General features: G+C 38.3%; 1 protein-coding gene across 2 annotated transcripts in view; it reads left to right on the top strand.

Annotated features, from left to right (window-relative positions):
• Positions 1–1,780: 1,780 nt before the first annotated feature.
• DGKI (diacylglycerol kinase iota) overlaps positions 1,781–17,245 on the top strand; it is a 113,355-nt gene continuing 97,890 nt past the window's right edge. For both annotated transcript variants that reach the window (XM_061988896.1, XM_061988895.1), the window contains exons 1-7: positions 1,781–1,888; positions 8,018–8,092; positions 9,270–9,365; positions 11,205–11,287; positions 12,302–12,362; positions 16,229–16,342; positions 16,919–17,056. In XM_061988896.1, coding sequence (XP_061844880.1) covers positions 1,796–1,888; positions 8,018–8,092; positions 9,270–9,365; positions 11,205–11,287; positions 12,302–12,362; positions 16,229–16,342; positions 16,919–17,056 — 660 coding nt within the window. In that variant the 5' untranslated portion in view covers positions 1,781–1,795. The remainder of the gene's footprint in view (positions 1,889–8,017; positions 8,093–9,269; positions 9,366–11,204; positions 11,288–12,301; positions 12,363–16,228; positions 16,343–16,918; positions 17,057–17,245) is intronic.

Raw genomic sequence — 17,245 nt, 5'->3', positions numbered from 1 at the left:
TACAACTCAGTCCCTCACTTAACAAGAGCTGTGCATCTCTCGATGGGTTTTCAGTTGTTCTTCTAACTCTCCTTCTTGGTGTTCTTGATGTTGTCATTGCACTGAGCACTAGTAGGCTCGTTTTTCCCGCAAACATTCATTTTCCTGTTCCTTTCTATAGCAACTTGGATAAAAAATACCTTAATTATAGAGGAAGTGAGGCAATATCCGGTTAGATGTTACTAAATCAGATTATAACTCTTTGCACTGGGTCTTGGGCATTGCTCAGCATGTAGAAGATTTAGATAAAACTCAGTTTCTCAAACAAAACCCCAAAATGGCTCACAAATTCATGACTTAGTAGAGAGTGTGAGTTACAAAATTCTGAGTGGTGATGAATAAAGGCTCTGAATGACTGCAAATATGGAAAGTTCTTTCCCTGGCTAAAATAAGTTTTAACCAAAACCAATTTTTTACACTGTAACTTACCATTTGTTGCCCATGTTATGTGCTAGAAGGGTGTATATAATCCAATGGTCTCTTCCAGCCTTAGAACTTGGAGCAAAGTGATATGTCTGATGAAATTGCATTCTACAAAGTGAAATTCTTCTATGAGAGAATAAAATCTCATGTTTACTGTTAATGATGGACTTTTTAATCTGTAAACCCATGGAAATAAAAATATTTTTATCTGTTTGATCTGAATCAGACCATCTAATTTTTTTGGAACTTAGTAAAAAGATTTTGGTATGAGTCACTTCAAATGAACTTAATTTCCCAATCATAATGTTTCCACATATTGTACTTGATTTCACTCTGTATTAAAAAGTAAAAATTAAGTTATTGTTTATATTTAGAGCAAACAAGTCTGCAAGGTGAAAACGTTTTGTTCAACAGTTAATGTGTCAGATCTGTAGAAATACGTTAAAAAAGTATCCTCCTCTATTTCTTCTTCAGTTGTTTATGCTTTGTCTTAGATTTTGTACTTAAAGTTTTTGATAAGTATTTAAAAAAAGTGTGTGAAAATGCCCCAGTTGAAGAACATTCTCTATGAACCCTGTCATTATTTTATTCCCTAAAAAACTGTTTGGTGTCTAAGAGCTTTGAGGCTCTACCAATCTATCTGACTTAATTTAGAGTAACGAGGAACTTAATTCATTTTTTTTCTTGTTTTAGGGCTTTCAGCAGAAATTCTCCTTCCATAGTAAAGAGATTGTGGCAATCAGTTGTTCCTGGTGTAAGCTGGCGGTAAGTGAACAGTACTCAGGGAGGCTAGTAGCAGCTTCACTGAGTGGCCACACAGCAAGCCATTTTGTTTTTTCTGTCTCTCAGAATTCCCTCTTTGTGAATCACTCCCAGTTTTGCCATTTCCGTTTCTTTTGTTTGAAGAAACCATAACTTCACCTTGCTGACTTGAGTCCTCTAGGAGAAGAGTCTTGCTGCACAACGTAATTGCTGGCTACTTCCCATCAATGTCCTGTTACTGGTAGCTCATACAGCTGCATGAAACTAGGTTGTGGTCTTCAGGCTGTGATATGTGTTTAAGTAAGAGGGATTGAGTTGTTTTGGTTTTGTTTTGGTGTTTTCTTGGTGGTTTTTTTTTGTAAGAGAACATGACTAAAGATCATCTTCCCCAGCCATGTTTTACTAAACTCCATGACTTGAAGGATTTCATGATGGTGGACTTGAGAACGTTGCTCTAGTTTTTGTACCAGCATCCTCTTCTTCCTCTCTTGTGCTTCTCCTTTTGTCTTTCTTGGCTGCCCTTATTGACTCTACTTTTCTCTTCCAGTTTCATAACAAAGTCACCTGTTTCATGCTACATCACATTGAGGAGCCATGTTCCTTGGGGGCTCATGCTGCTGTCATTGTGCCTCCCACCTGGATCATTAAGGTGAAGAAACCTCAGGTAACTGCATGCTGATGTCTTGTTTCTGAAGCTGTATGGGTGTGCAGGGCCAACCTGGCTTTGCCACTCAGTACTCCTTCACTAAAGCATGCTTGTTCAACCCTGTGTTTATCCCTGAAACCCAGCATACATCCATGGTGACTATGAACCTGTATCCTCCTGCCCCTCCATCCAGCCCTTCAGTAGATTTCCCTATTTGGGATGATTAGCAGCAAATGTGACTTTTGTTCTGAGCAAATCCTGCTCTGATTTGTTCCTGTAACTGTGAGTTCAGTGAGCATACTGCAAGAAATCCCCTGTGTTGTAGGCAGTCAAGCATGTTTCATTAAATAGAGCTGAGCAAATATAGGGGAAAACTGTTCACAAACATTCACTTGAACTGCAGTAAGAATTGACTGTGACTGCATTTAAACACTTGTATCTTACATCAGTGCTTGCTGAATGTCAGTAGTAAACCCACATACTCTTTTAGTTGCAGGTAACAAGCAGTAGACTTCAGAACTTTTGTAATGGATGTGATACGTTTTGGAGAGAATAATTCACTGATGAACATGATAGGGAGAAAAGGAATCCAAAAGAGAGCTGGCCAAAAATTAAGAGGATTCAAATCATATAAGAAGTTGGTTTTTTTTGTTTTTTTTTCTTTGAAAGTCTGTTTTCACTCCAGATTGAGATGAAAGGAACAGTCAAACATGGAGCATGTCAGAGTCAAATGCTGGTAACTTTATTTCAGAAGCACTGAAACAATCTATTGCTTTCTGATATTAATAATGTGTAGGATATTTAAACTTCCTACTCTCATTTTCTTGTAATTTTCCTCCACTAACAAGGACACTGGCTTTATAGAGTAGTCATATACGGTTCTTAATGTTAGCATGGCCATCCTTGGGAAGTGACTCAGGACTTTTCAACTCTGTGTCCCAATTGTCAACAAGAAGTCGAAGTTCTGTCTGTAGGCAAGTCACTAAGACAAAATTACTCACATGAAACTGTAAAAAGGTCTAAGTTGTGACACTGCTCAGTTTTTAATTCCAGCCTAGGGATATGACTGTCAGATTTGTGCATGAGTAACATTTCTACTGAGCTGGATATTAAAGACAAGGTGGTTGGGGGAGAGAGAGAAAAACAGTAATCAAAGTCAACTGAAGAGACTGCTGTTTCTCCTTGTAAGTCCAGAGAGAGCAGGCAAGATTCCTGGCCACCTCCACTCTGAGAAAATAAGTTTTATTTGGCATTTGCATTTTTTCACCTCACTCTCTTTTTTCTCTGTTAGTTTTACTTCAGCCTCCTCAAAGAAAATATTTTTTTCTTTTCTCATTGAAGAATCTGTTAGAGTCCTCAGCAGGGACTTAATCTTCTTGGCTACTTTTCAGCACCTGTGTGGTATTTGATAGATGTATCCATGTCTGACCTTTCTAAAAGAATACTTTCTTCAATCTTTTTAATTGTATTTAATTTTTTTTTAAATTACTTTTAGGGATTTTGATTTGTCGTTTGGCCAAATCAAGGTACCTTTCTTATAATATTTTTAGAGAATTTTCTTTCTTGTCCAATACTTTTCAGAAAAATACAACAACAACAAAAAAATCTGATCTAGCTAATTAGCATTTATGGGAAAGACCTTTATTTAAAAGGTTTAAAATGTTACTCTAAACCAAAATACCTGTTAGCTTTGTGTGGCTGAGTTCAGAGTGGAGAGGAAGTACTTCAATATTCCCTACATATCACATCTTGAGTCCTTGAAATTCATCAACAGCAGCATGCAAAAATCTGATCTTGAATAATTGAAGCATTAGATCAAAATTATATTAGCACAGGTATTGGGCATATTTCCATTAAACCTCATAAAAGCACCCATTACAGTATTGGTTCCGGGAAATGCATCATTATTGCTGTAGAAAATACTGATGCATCTTTCAGATGTTTTCAGGTTTTTGGCAGAAGTCTTGATTTCTTCTTCATTTTTTTTTTTTTTTAGGAAATATTTTCTCTTCTCTTGTTTCTGGCCAGCTCTTCTTCTGTGTATTATGATTCTCTTTGCCCTTTATGAATGTTTGGTAAACAATATTAAATAGTCACTGCTTTCAGTCCACAAAATACAAACGAAATATTCACAGATTCTCGTAAATTCAAATACTAAATAAATGTGTAACCAGCAATCTGTTTTTCACATATTCCACAATCAGAATAAATTTGGCTAGAAGCTTTTTTGTTGTAAAATATTTCCTCAGCTCTAATTAACTACTTACATAGATCACAGGCAACTTCTGAACTGAATTCCCTAGTCATATGATATGGATTTTAGTGGTGCCTTCATCCTGTTTGTTGGTTGTTTTCTTTTAAGCAAATAAGATGGCTTTTTGTAGCAAAGCCTTGCTTTGGTTTTTAGTTTGAATTTCAACCTACCTTGCTACAAAAATGGTTTTCCATGCTTATTTTGTACAATACAGGTCACCACCTTTCAGATATTGGTACTGAATAAAGAGCACACACCCCATCTGATTACCAACAATGCTGTGCTAGTGAAATGTCATGGTGTAATTGGTTAAGGACAAATCTCTGCTAACAACCTACATTCTACATGGGGAGCTTTTGCTTCTTGCAACAAATTGATTGCAAGATGAAGAATATTTAAAATGTCTTGAGATTGGTGGTAGCCCTGTATGTAATGACTCATTTACATGAATGGAGAACTCCCAATACCTATTTCACGTTACTCATAATGTGAACCACTTCTATGACTTCTCCATGGATTTCCAGTGTTTCTGTATTGTGTTAGCAACACTGTGATACCAGCTCTGATTTCCCAGGGTTCAAATAAATTCTATCTCCTAGTTTGTGGAAGCAGATCACTCTGACTGGTGGTATTTTGTTATAAGTGAGGTTTGGTAGCCCAGGTGATGTTAGCTCAGGAATGGACTTCCTATATGCTTATGCTGTGGGAGAAAAGTAGATAATAAGGAGAATCTGGCTGATCAGTATCTGCTGATTCAGTCTGTCTTCTGTTTGGGAAGACAAAGGCACTAACTGTTCCAAGTTTTTTTCTGTTTGAGGTGAGTAAACATGATGTTTTCTTCTCCTATTTTGAGGACCTTGAAAAAGAGCTAGTGAATATTTGTATTTCTGGATTTATTTCTTTGTTTCCTCAATTGTTGAGTGCAGATGGATTGTCTGATGGTGTTTTGTGCACAACTAGAAGACAATGAAGACTGACCTTACCAGAGGTTATTCGTTAAGTCATTTGAAGTCCAGTATGCTAAAATCCTTAGAAAATTAAATGCTGTGAAGTAAAAGACTGAAAAGATCTGTTGGATTTTCTTGAGATAGTTTGTGACCTTTATATCACCCATCACCACACAAGAAGGATTCCAGTTCTTCTGTTCATCTAGCTAAGCTTGTTGAGAGTTATATTGACTATTCAATAACACCAAAAATCTCTTTTTGAAGATAGCCAAACTAACATCCACAAAGGAGAGGTTTCCTCTCTAGAGGCAAGTTAGGATTTACATATGGTGCCCACTTAAAGGTATGCTTTGCTAACAGATGTTTTTAAGAATAACATTATATGTTTCTAAAATACTCATCACCTTGTTATGTGGATAAGGTAGTATGAATCCATTTCTTCACTTTGATGTGCAAAGACTGATGATTACTCTCAGCAGTTACTCTTCTGCATGTTTCCAAAGAGAATCTGCATATGTTTCAGCAGCTTTTTTGCCTTTTGTCTGCTGTGGACATGCAGTTGCAATCATCAGAGCGAAGCTTTATATTTTCTTAATACTGTAGGTGTAGGCATGTTTAGAATTAAAAAAAAAAATGAAATAATGTAGTTGTGATGTAGCATATTTTAGTGCCTTTTTGAATGGGGCAATGAAAATAGTTGTTATCATAAATAGAAAGTTAGAGTAAAACTTTCACTAATATAGCTGTATACCTCTTCCCACCCTTCCCACAGAGAAGAAAAGATACGTTATAAGGTGATTTGAAGACAAATACATTTAAATGGTCTTTAAATTATTCTTTTAATATTAGTCAGGATCTTACTGAACTGTCTTTGCCCTTGCCATAACCTTACTGGGCTTAGGTCCACCCATTGTGAAGGTAGAATAGCAAGTACAATCCTTATTCCAGAGGTACAGTTAAATACTTGCCTAGTATAATATCTAACTTGAGCTATGGACTAATATTTGCCAGCAGAATTCACTACACTTTAGTAACAGGATAAAATTCTTGAATTTTACACCTGGAGAGACTGAAGCACAGGCTTGATATGCTTCTGGCTTTTCATCAGACCACTGGCCAGTCTGTAGATAGACTAGATCTCTCTGTCCTGTGTTTTGCCCCACTCCAAGGAGAAACCTTCATCAGAGAACTGCTGAGGAACCACAGCAAGACCCTCATAGGAGGCATATTTGAGAGTAATGTATTGTACCTTTCTGTTGACATAAAGATGTTTGTCTGCAGTCAATCTGATCACTGAGTTACGGCAATGAAAGACCAGGCAGGCGATGTTGCCAGTGCATTTCTGTAGGTAGTACAGTGTTTGTGGTTTATTATGCTTCTAAGACCACGTTGTATCGGAGTATGGACAAGTAGAAACACTTTAGGAGGTTTCTCAAAATACGGTCTAAAAGAGTAAATGTCCTGTAATTGCTCTACAGAGCTGTCTTCAATATTTTCGGTAAGCAACAAGGCATGGCTATATCCTGGTCTACAAGGAATATTTAGAGGTGACAAAAAGCTCTGGATCTTGTGGTTTATAGCAGACTTCTCTTGATCCGGGTGAAAAAGGACAGTGTCTTTAGGTATTTGAGTAGGATAATTATTAGCTTTCTTCTCAGAGGTGTGGGAGCATTGATTTCTGTATCTGGTGTGTCTGAAGTCTTGAAATTCTGGAAGCAACCGTTAGGTGCTAAACAGAATAAGGTGGCTATTCTTGTCGGTGTTGGCTAGCAGGCAGGATTAAGGATAGACATCACTGCTTACAAATTTGATGATCTCTGGTCATTTTTTCATTAGTGTTATGCTTTTGAATAAGGATATGTCAGAAATGAACTTTTTGATGAGCTGAGTGGATCTTGAAGCCATACAAAAGAAAAAATAAACTTTCTTCTAATTCCCTATATTAATTTATTTCCTCGCGATAGCTAGACTGGAAGTTGAGAAGCTGAGAAAGTAGTCACAGTATTTCCTGTAACACATTTCAATCATATGGAGAAGGTTTGAGTTTCCTGCAGGTATGACTTCAGTTACTGAATTACAATAATTAAAACTAAAAATTCCTCTTTTTGGACTGTTTGTATCACCCTTGGATACCCTATGAGTCAGTATCACTAAGCAGACTATTGCCAGCCTGGAGAATAGTGGTGTTGCAAGTACTATTTTAATAGGTTTTGCAAAAAATAAGAGCAGTTTTATGTGGGTTCTTTTTCCATGTAGTTAAGTGATATTAGTATTAAAAAAAACCCACAAAACACCCCAAACAAAATCACCGCAAATGTTCCCCTCGCCTAAAACCTTAAATGTCAACAATTCAGTTTGTTCCTTAGCAAATGATCACACAAGTTTCTTGATAGGCTGGAACTGACTACACAGTGCCAGCATCATATGCCACAGTGGCCTATGTTATGTTGAGTCATAATGGTTGCCAGAGCTAAAACTTATTGTTTTCTTTCCTGGAAAAAACATGAAAAATATCTCATTTATCATGTTTTTTATTACATCTTTATGCAGGTGGTCTCCATACCAGGAGACGAGCCTGATTGGGCAGGAGACTGGAGCCCCGAAGGGGAAACGGGCGTCTCCTACCCCTATTGGGAGGGTTGGCAGGTACAACATGTGGTGTTATGTGAGTCTATGGGAGCATCTGATCTTTTTTCCCCCTCACAGCGTGGGAAAGTTTCCAGTTCCAAAGCACCAGTCTGGTTTCCGTGTGTGGCTTTCTCCATAAACGGTGGCGTAGAAGTGTAAAGCATGCAGCGCATGTAATTTAAATCTCGAGCATGTGTCAGATAATCTTATCATTCTCCAAGTGGACATGCATGGAAGAGCTTCGTAAAGGGGCTCTGTCTGGACCTGTCTTTTAAATTTTGTTTTACTTTTCATGTATTCTTTTTTGTTCTGACGTAGAACTCATTAAAGACTTCAACACGACGAAAGAAGAGAACGTCTTTTAAAAGAAAAGCCAGCAAAAGAGGCAATGAAGTAGGTACTCAGTGCTTTGGAAATCAGACTCCTTTTGTTCAAATGCCTAAAAGCAGACTTTAATTTTATTTACTGCACCGTTTAATACCTTTTTTCCACTGGAAAATTCCATGCTATTGAATTTGCTGTGCTAAGAGATCAATTTTGATGAAACTTGTATGAGAAATTATATTTGCTGAGTTATTTTTTTTCAAGAAGACACATACCAGGCTTGATAAGGATCAGCAGCCTAATGAAACATCCCTTGGGGTGTAAAAGGCTAAATTCAGACCCTCGGTTTCCACTAAGCAGAGCGGCACTGTGAAACTGTGGTTGCAAAATCCATGTTGGGCGCACTGATGCAAGAGTTTGTTCAGTTTAAGGGTATCAGTCTCAGGAGATCTCATAATGAACATATTGTGTCAAAATGGACATGGGGCCAGAGAGAGGAAAACAGATGAATGATCTGATGGTTTGATTTACCATAGCTTATAGAAGACCTTGTTTCCAAACCTTGCATGATAGATTATTTATATAGATGATGGGAGAGGTGAAGAGAGTTACTTCTGCATCACCAGGGCTCTTTGATTAAGGTCTTCACTGGAGTGGTAGGAGGACTGCAGACTAGAAACTTGAATGTCTGCCACAGCCCAGCAGAGAGCCTTCCTACTGGGCTTTCTAGTGTCCTGCAGGTTTAGGGAATACAGAGGCAAACAGCTTTCTCATTGACATGTCATGTTTGACCTGTGGCATTTGTTCAAAGGTATGAGGATGCCAAGGCCAAAAATTCAAGAGCAGATCATCTGCAAATAACTGCTGAGAGAACTTGTCTGTTAGAATTAATTAAATAAGAGATAAGTAGCTTATCTCATTCTATTTTCCATTGGAAAATTGGTCATATTAGAAATAGCACATTTTTAGTGCTATGTGAATAGTTGCCTTTTTAGGAAAAAACTGAGTAAAAATTTAAAGTAGCTTTATGCTATCCTGAAGTGATTCCCTTCCCTTCTCCTCTTATTTTCTTACTCGGTTGTCTCAGATGGATAAGTTAGACCCAGCTGAGTACCGCATTAACATGGCTGTATTATTCTAGTCCCTGAGGTAGTTTTGTCATAGCTAGGCTGGATCTCCTGCATGTATTATGCCAGAGAAACTTATATAGCTTGTACTAAAGCTATTTTTTACTTCTCTTTCTCAGGAAAACAAAGGTCGGCCATTTGTGATAAAGCCTATCTCTTCTCCACTCATGAAGCCGCTGCTGGTTTTTGTCAATCCAAAAAGTGGAGGGAATCAGGTAAGAACATCATCTGGATACAGGTCACAAAATTTCAGTTTAAAAGCAGTTCTTGTGCAAATGATACTACTTCTTGGTCAGTAAGATAAGCAAAATTCTATGCCTGAACTGCAGTTCTTGTAACAGGTTCTTGCTGTCGAATATCTTTGTCACTTTGGTGGGATTGGATGGATGGATGGAACAGAGACTTTAGTATTTGACCAGTTGTATTCCTATCTTCAGATTCCTGAAAGGAATCTAGAATGATAGTTAAGAGATTTTTTTAGAAGACTTCATCTTTCCACAGAAAAGTTAAGTGCCAATGAAGTCTTAGACTTTTATAAAAAAAGTGGTTTAAGTTTACAAGGAAAGCCTGGTGAAATTAGTGAATGTGAAATGACAGATTACTACGGCATTTAAGAAATCATTACTGGTCTTGTACCACAGAGAACTAAGTTTCAGTGATTAACATGCAACAGACTCCTTTCTTGGGGTTCTTGGCATTAAAATTTATTCAAGTGAATGTTTTCCAGATTAGTTCTGCCACTTTTTGAAAATCAAATAATCTGAGTACTTTGAGATAAACAAGGCCTTCTAGTTGAAAAAATTAATGCAAGATACAACAGAGCCCTAAAAAGCATGGAGAATAGCATAGCTTCTGCTCTTTCACCTCTATTGGAAGCATTAGGGAGGATATTAAATGGAACTTCTAAGACAAAACAACAAAAAGTTGATCCTTCTCACAGTGTGTAGTTCAACTGTGAAAACTCGTTGACATAGGATGTTGTGGAGGCTAAAAGTTCACTTGAGTTGAAGGAGAGATTCAGAAAACAAAACTGGAATGGTTGCTAAACTTCTGTGCTCTTCTCTGTCTCAAGAGTTCTGTGAGTAACTGAGGCTGGGAGAATACCCACAGCAAACATCACATTTACTTTCTCTGTTATACTATTTTTCCTGGACTCTTTGACTGCTGTTGCTATTTCTACACTTAGGGAAAGGTGTCAGACAGAAGAGCCATCTCTCAGAAGGGGGAGTCACTGATAATTTCTGACTTGAAGCCTCCTGGCCATTTCTGAAAGGCATTTGTGACTTACCTTGGAGTACAAGCTTGCCCCATAGCATTCTTAGTCCTCTTTTGCTAGTAAGAGATCCTGCAACTTTGTGTTTGGGCATAGTGCAAAGGATGGAAAGTGAATGTCTGGAAAATGAACCAAGAATTTGATAAAGCAGAATTTGTATCTTTGGGTGGTGAGCTGACCACATTGCACTGAGGGAAGGAACATTGGTGCAGCGGTAGTGCACAGTCCTCGAGTCCTGCTCTAGTAGATGGTAGAGGGGTACAGGTATGAATGTTCATGATGGTAAAGGTGAAGGTCAAAGCAATGCCATTGCTCGAATGTGGGGCAGGACACTGTTCAATATAATGGTGAATTTGCCACAGGCTAGTTCCACTTCTTGATTTCATGGATAACTGAAGGTGATGTGGGACAACAGAGGTTTCTTCTTGTTGCAAATGGTGTCAGGCAAGAGAACAGGCTGTTGTGTGAACTGAACCTTTGGTTTGACCCTCAAATAACTGTTCTTATCAACCATTAGTGATGAGTGTTGTTAAATTTAGTCTACATGTATGCATGTGCACACTGCCCAGACTTGCAGGTGCTATTCTACAGAGCAGTCCTCTACTAGACCACCTTCTTGTTTCTCTTCTTCTTGGTCTATGTTTGCTTTATAAAATGCAGAAGAAAGAAAAGCAATCCAGAAATAGTGAATAATGAATACTATTATTTCTGGTAATTATTAAACTACTCATAATTTGCCTGCCTTTGTTTATTTGTCTTTTTTGTCTCTCTCTCTTCTCAGGGCACGAAGGTTCTCCAAATGTTTATGTGGTATTTGAATCCACGCCAAGTCTTTGATCTCTCTCAGGAAGGGCCAAGAGATGCGTAAGTTCTCAAGCCTTTGGCACTGTGGACCATAATTCTTCTCTGATCATGAAAGTGGAAAAAGGTGTAGCTTAGATTAGTAAACTTTGTATGGGGTTTACTTATTCAGCTAATGGTACTGGGTGAGGAAGTCTGCAATGGTGGCTTCTTTGAGAAGAGATCAGGAGCTGCCCCCATGTCAGGCAGAGCCAGTTCCACATGGCTTCAAGACAGACTTGCTGCTGATCCCAGTGCCTGACTGTTCCCTGACGGCTGACTGTTACAATAAGGTGGGGCTGCCTCCAGGTTTCTATACATGGCATAATGAAATATTTAGTTATTCTTCACTTCAATGCAACTGAAGGAGGAGATCTTCAACAGGTGGTTTTTCTTGGCTCTCCTATTGGTTCCTTCAATCAGATACTCAAAGAAAAAAAAATCTATTAGACATTCTTGCCTTCTGTGGTGTTAAAAAAATAGATACTAGTTAAAGAAGCTGTCATGTCATCTTCTACGTGCTTCAGAACAGTGACCCAACGATTCTTGATGAGGAACAGTACATTTTATTTAAAACATCAATGTTTACTATTTTTTTTTGCTTTAGGATAAGATAAAAATTAAATACTTTGTCAAGTCCAGAGGGAACATGAGAATCTAGTCTCTCAGATGTAGCATGGGAACATGCTAAACTGATCAAATATGTCTCTGCAGGTGCTCCCCAACTGTTTTACTGTTTCCTAGTGGTTTTCTGTGTGTGAAGATGTGAAGTGACACAGTGGTCAGGCTGGGTTGAGGCCAATGCTGCCTGCAACTGTCAGGGCTGATTCCTCCTCCCTGCTGAGGCTTTTGCTAAATCTGCAGATTTCAATATTTGTTTTTTTGCCCCCACCTCCACTCACATCCTTAGTAATGAATATTTGAAAATGCACTCAGTGGTGGTTAAACTGTCACTCAGCAAAATGCATAAATTGTGTGTGCATTATTGTTCTGACTTTCTTTCCTTCCCCTCCATCTCCAATTCCCTCCCCTGGCCAGACTGGAACTGTACAGAAAAGTGCCAAACCTGCGGATCCTGGCCTGCGGTGGGGATGGGACGGTAAGTGCCCAGCACCTGGAAGTCCCATGGTCATCTGTCAAGTGATTTAAATTCCTCTCATTTGTGAGTTTCCCACCTTGTGATGACTGCAAAGTCAGTAATGCACTTCACATTTGTGAAATCTTGTTTTTAATTTTCTGTATGGCCCAGCCTACATGGTGATGGGGTCAGTTACTTTGCTGGGCCTCGTCTTAACTTGCTAGACCCTCAAGTCTATGTAAAGTCAGCATTTGGCAGACATTAAATCTTAATTGCTGCTTTTTCCTCTTACTTTCTCCATGATGTCTAAGCACAGTCAAAAAGAGTCTCCTCTGTGCCTAAAGAAAATGAGTTTCCTTGCTTTCTTTACAAAATATTTGTCAGGGAAAGGTATTGGATTGGTCATACTACTAGCATGGGATCTGGCAGATCCAGGTTTAGTACTTTGCTACTGAACTGCTGTATGTTCTTGAATAAGTGATAGGGTCAAATCTTTTAAAGGATTTAGGCACATTCGATTGGAGACAGGGTCTGCAGTTCAAGGTCTGGAGGCCATCAGTGGTCATGGAGATATGACAACTGAATTACTCTTTCCAGTACTTATGAGTATTGTAAATCTCAGTCTGTGCCACTAGGTGCTTAAATACAGTTGAAAAATTCATGTTTAATCTCAAAGTTCTGTTCCTCAAACATGTATTTGATTAGTTTGTAACATAAGTATCACAGAATGGTAGGGATTGGAAGAAATCTTTAGAGATCTAGTCCAATCCCCCTGCTAACACAGGTTCACTGAGATCAGGTAACACAGGAATGTGTGCAGGTGGCTCCTGAAAATCTCGAGAGGAGACTCCACACCCTCCCTGGGCAGCCTGTGCCAGGGTTCCCTCACCCTCACAGTAAAATAGTTTTTCCTTATGTTTAAATGGAACTTTTTGTGTTTCAGCTTTTTTTCCATTACCTCTTGTCCTGTCACTGGGTACAACAAAAAAAAGTGATGCCCCAACCTTCTGACATCCACCATTTAGATATTTGTAAATATTAATGAGATTCCCCACCCCCTCCCCAATCTCCTCCTCTTTAGACTAAACAGCCCCAGTTCTCATAGGCTTTCCTCATAAGGAAGATGCTCCAGTCACCTGATCAGCTTGGTAGCCCTTCACTGGACTCTTTCCAGAAGTTTCCTATCCCTCTTGACCTGGGAAGCCCAGAACTAGGCACAGTACCCTAGATGTAACCTCGCCAGGGAGGAGAATCTTCATTAGGAGAATGCATTACTGTTTGCAACGTGCAGTGCCTGACCAGGATAGATATATGTAGATGTTTAGTGCATGGAGAGTTTTGGTTTGTTTTTTGGTTTTGTAGTGTGTTGGATTCCCCACCATTAACTCACCTCTCTGTGAATTCCTGAGGGATCTTTATGTTCAGCTTCTGTGAGTTCTTTTAAAACCCCAGCTGAAGGAGTTATTAATACCAGAGAGTAATGAAAAAGCCCTGTAATTAAACTATTGTACCTGAGAAAGTAAGACACTACTGTTAACTGAATTTGAACTTTTCTTGAGAGATTTGCAAGGTATTTGCAAATAAGTTTTTCAGTCTGTTTCTGAATGTGTTTTTCTTCCACCTGAGGAAGTCAATATTTTAATGGGAGAACAAAATAGTCTCAAAAATATGAAAATAGAAATTAATGCAACTCTATATAGTCTGGCCATCCTTTGTTTTCCCTTTGCCGAGCAATACCAGCGGCAGGTGGCAGCACATTCTCATTAGTACGAGCAGCTCTCCGCTATTAGCTTTGCGGCTGCTGCTTAGTTTGAAGCAAATTAATATCTAGCTATTCCCAAAGCCATTACATCTAGAAAAGAAAAATCTGGCTCAAATGGACTTATTGAATATTCAATGAGACCAGATGTTACTTTGGTTAATTGAGGTGAATCAGAACTTATTGTAAGTTTTCCATCATCTCTGCATGCTGTTCTTTTCCTGGGCTTTGCTTTCAAAGCAGTCAAGAGCTTTCTGTTTACAGGATAATAGTAGTCTGTGTCATTCTTGATTGTGAAGCTAATATGTAAGGTTTAGAAATAACCTTAAGATAAATAGAAATGTACTTACACAGAAACTTCAAATTACTAATTTATATCAATAAAAAAAAATGTTTACAAATGTGGTAGTTGTAATTTACCTGTATCAGTGGGAGGCTGAGGCACAGGTGTACAGATTAAGTCAGTAGCAATGACAAAGAGCTGATGACAAAAAACTTTTCAAGAAGTCTTGGCCTGAATGAAGTTATCGGGATTCTTTAATTCTGCCTTCTGGTATCAATACTGAAGAACAGCTATTTTGAAGAAAGTTCTTACCTCTGAAAATCCCTTAAAGACTCTGCTACTAGTCCTACCGTGATGCCTGTGCTTTACTTTAGTACCTTGGGTGACATCTAAATTCAGGAGAGGTATTAATGATTTGGATGACTATTGTCAGACAATAAGCTGCAATATGAGATCACATCCCAGATGAATGCCTTAATAATTGCATAATTGATTATGATAAATAACTGTCTGATAAATGCTACTTACATAAAATTTATCCATCAAGAGACATGAAGAAAGACATACCCTAGAACAGTGAATAAGCAGGGTGGTTGCTGTATTTGTCAAGCCACCTGTAGTCCTTCAAATTTCAACTCTTCCCAATGTCTGTGTTATGCTGGGTGCCTTCTGTGAAGCTGGTTAAGAATCTATTCAAAATCATAGAAATATTAGTTGATGGTAGGAAAAATCCTGTCTAAATGCAGTTAGGGTTTCAATTTTCTATCTTATTGAAAAACTCACATTTACAGTAGAGATTGCATCTTTGAACACTGACCTCTGGAAAACTACAGCATAGATTCTTTTACAAATTGAAACTCTTGCTGTAAGAAAACAGGAATATTTTTAAAACTATTCTCACTTAAAAAAAAAAAAAAGATTTTATAATATTTTCAGCAACAATTCTTTACCTTCTTGGAAGTTACCATTTAAAATGTTTTACAGAAATTTGTTCCTTCTTCCTAGATTTCTATTTGGAAGTTTTATATAGTCCAGAATATGAACAGGTGAGAGAATTAACTCTCCAAAACAGCTAAGATCTTACAATACAGAAGACAGATTTGTTCCTCCAATCTAAAACATTCAACCTTGAGCATTACAAGACTGTCTTTTATTTTAGTATCAATTACTAGTAGACTACTCTCCATATATATGTGTATGTGTATACATATGACTGTAATGTATGTATATATATATGCAATTATCCTTTTCACTGAGTGAAATAATTCAGCACTAAGGTCTCTTGTCTGGAGAATGGGAGTCTAAGCCCTTGCTTGTCTTCATTTGGACCCTCTATTCCAAGACACACTCTGAGATACCATGTTGTTTTAATGTATCTCTTTCATCTTTATTCAGAATAGGTGTCAGAGGTTTAGTTTCTTTTAGCATAACAGCAATAATAATAATAAAAAAATCTTGAATTGTCCATATTATTCTTTCCTTTTTACACATAGTATTTTTCAGAGTGATATTTAGGCAGCCATATAATACCACATGTAATTCTGTGTGTTTTCATTTCCTTCTTGAAGAACAGGAACTTACTTGATCCCTTTCCTGTGTGATGTGAAAGATGACTGGTGTTTACACACTATTGCTTCTACTTGCACAGGAGTTTAATGAGAACTGCTGTACTTATTCTCTGAAAGGTGAAACCTCAGATAGGGCAGTTAAATTTCAAAAACACTGAATTTTTCTGTCTATTTGATCTTTTCTATAAAGAGGATAGGATCAACATATCTTTTTCCTTTTTTTTTTGTCACTTTTAGTTTTCCTGACTAACAATTCTCTGCATTTCTCGTTTTGTAGGTGGGCTGGATCCTCTCCATCCTTGATGAGCTGCAACTCAGCCCCCCACCTCCTGTGGCTGTCCTTCCGCTTGGCACTGGGAATGACCTTGCCCGCACCCTCAACTGGGGTGGGGTAAGGAATGACTAGGGTACTCATACGTGTAGGCTCTCAAATTGCTGTTCTGATTTAGTTGTGTAGGGTGTGGAATTTCAGCTAAACTAACAGGCAAGTTTGTGTCTGAGGTCTGTCTCAGCTAGGCACAGTGGCTTGGTTCAACTTCCAATCTGGGGTCTTCAGTTACTAACAATGTGGTTGTAATAAAAGTGTACATGGATGTATCTGCCTAGTATTTCAGTTCAAGTAGTGAGGAGGATGTGTAGACTTCTAATTTAACCATAGTTTAAACTTTATTTTTCTGTATTTCTCCTTAAATATACCACTGGAGTTATTCCAGGCAAGGCAAATGGACTTTCTCTTCCTCTGCCTATGGCCTTGCTTTGCTTATGAATCTCAGTAATGGCTTGTTAAAATGCTTGATATATCAAAATTTAGCAATATTTTGAGGTGCTCTTAGGAATATTTGGTCTGGCATTTTAAACCTATGGTGTTTAGGCCTCCTGTGAAAGGAGAGAGGTCTGACAGGTGACTGACTTGTTTTACATTCACTATTGATGGCTGATGCTCTAGTAACATTCCCTCTGCTGTCAGGGTTACACAGATGAGCCAGTGTCCAAGATCCTGTGCCATGTAGAAGATGGGACCATTGTCCAGCTGGACCGCTGGAATCTCCAGGTTGAACGCAACCCTGATTTGCCACAGGATGAACTGGAGGACGGGGCACGTAAGGTTAGAACCTTCTTTTTCCGAGGGAGACTATAAGACGCTGAAGAGCATCTCTGGGTTACTTCATAAGCTGCATGATTGGGGAAGCTCTGAAACTTAATTCTTTAGGTGCATCTCTTCATTTTGCCCTTTTCATGCGTCAGTGCTTTCTAATCCACATGAAATGTAATGCATGCCAGCCATTTATTTGTT

Source organism: Colius striatus, chromosome 1 (genome assembly GCF_028858725.1).
Source record: "Colius striatus isolate bColStr4 chromosome 1, bColStr4.1.hap1, whole genome shotgun sequence".
Taxonomy (NCBI): Eukaryota; Metazoa; Chordata; class Aves; order Coliiformes; family Coliidae; genus Colius; species Colius striatus.
Note: the sequence above shows the minus strand (reverse complement) of the source record. Positions and strands in the feature narration are given on the sequence as shown.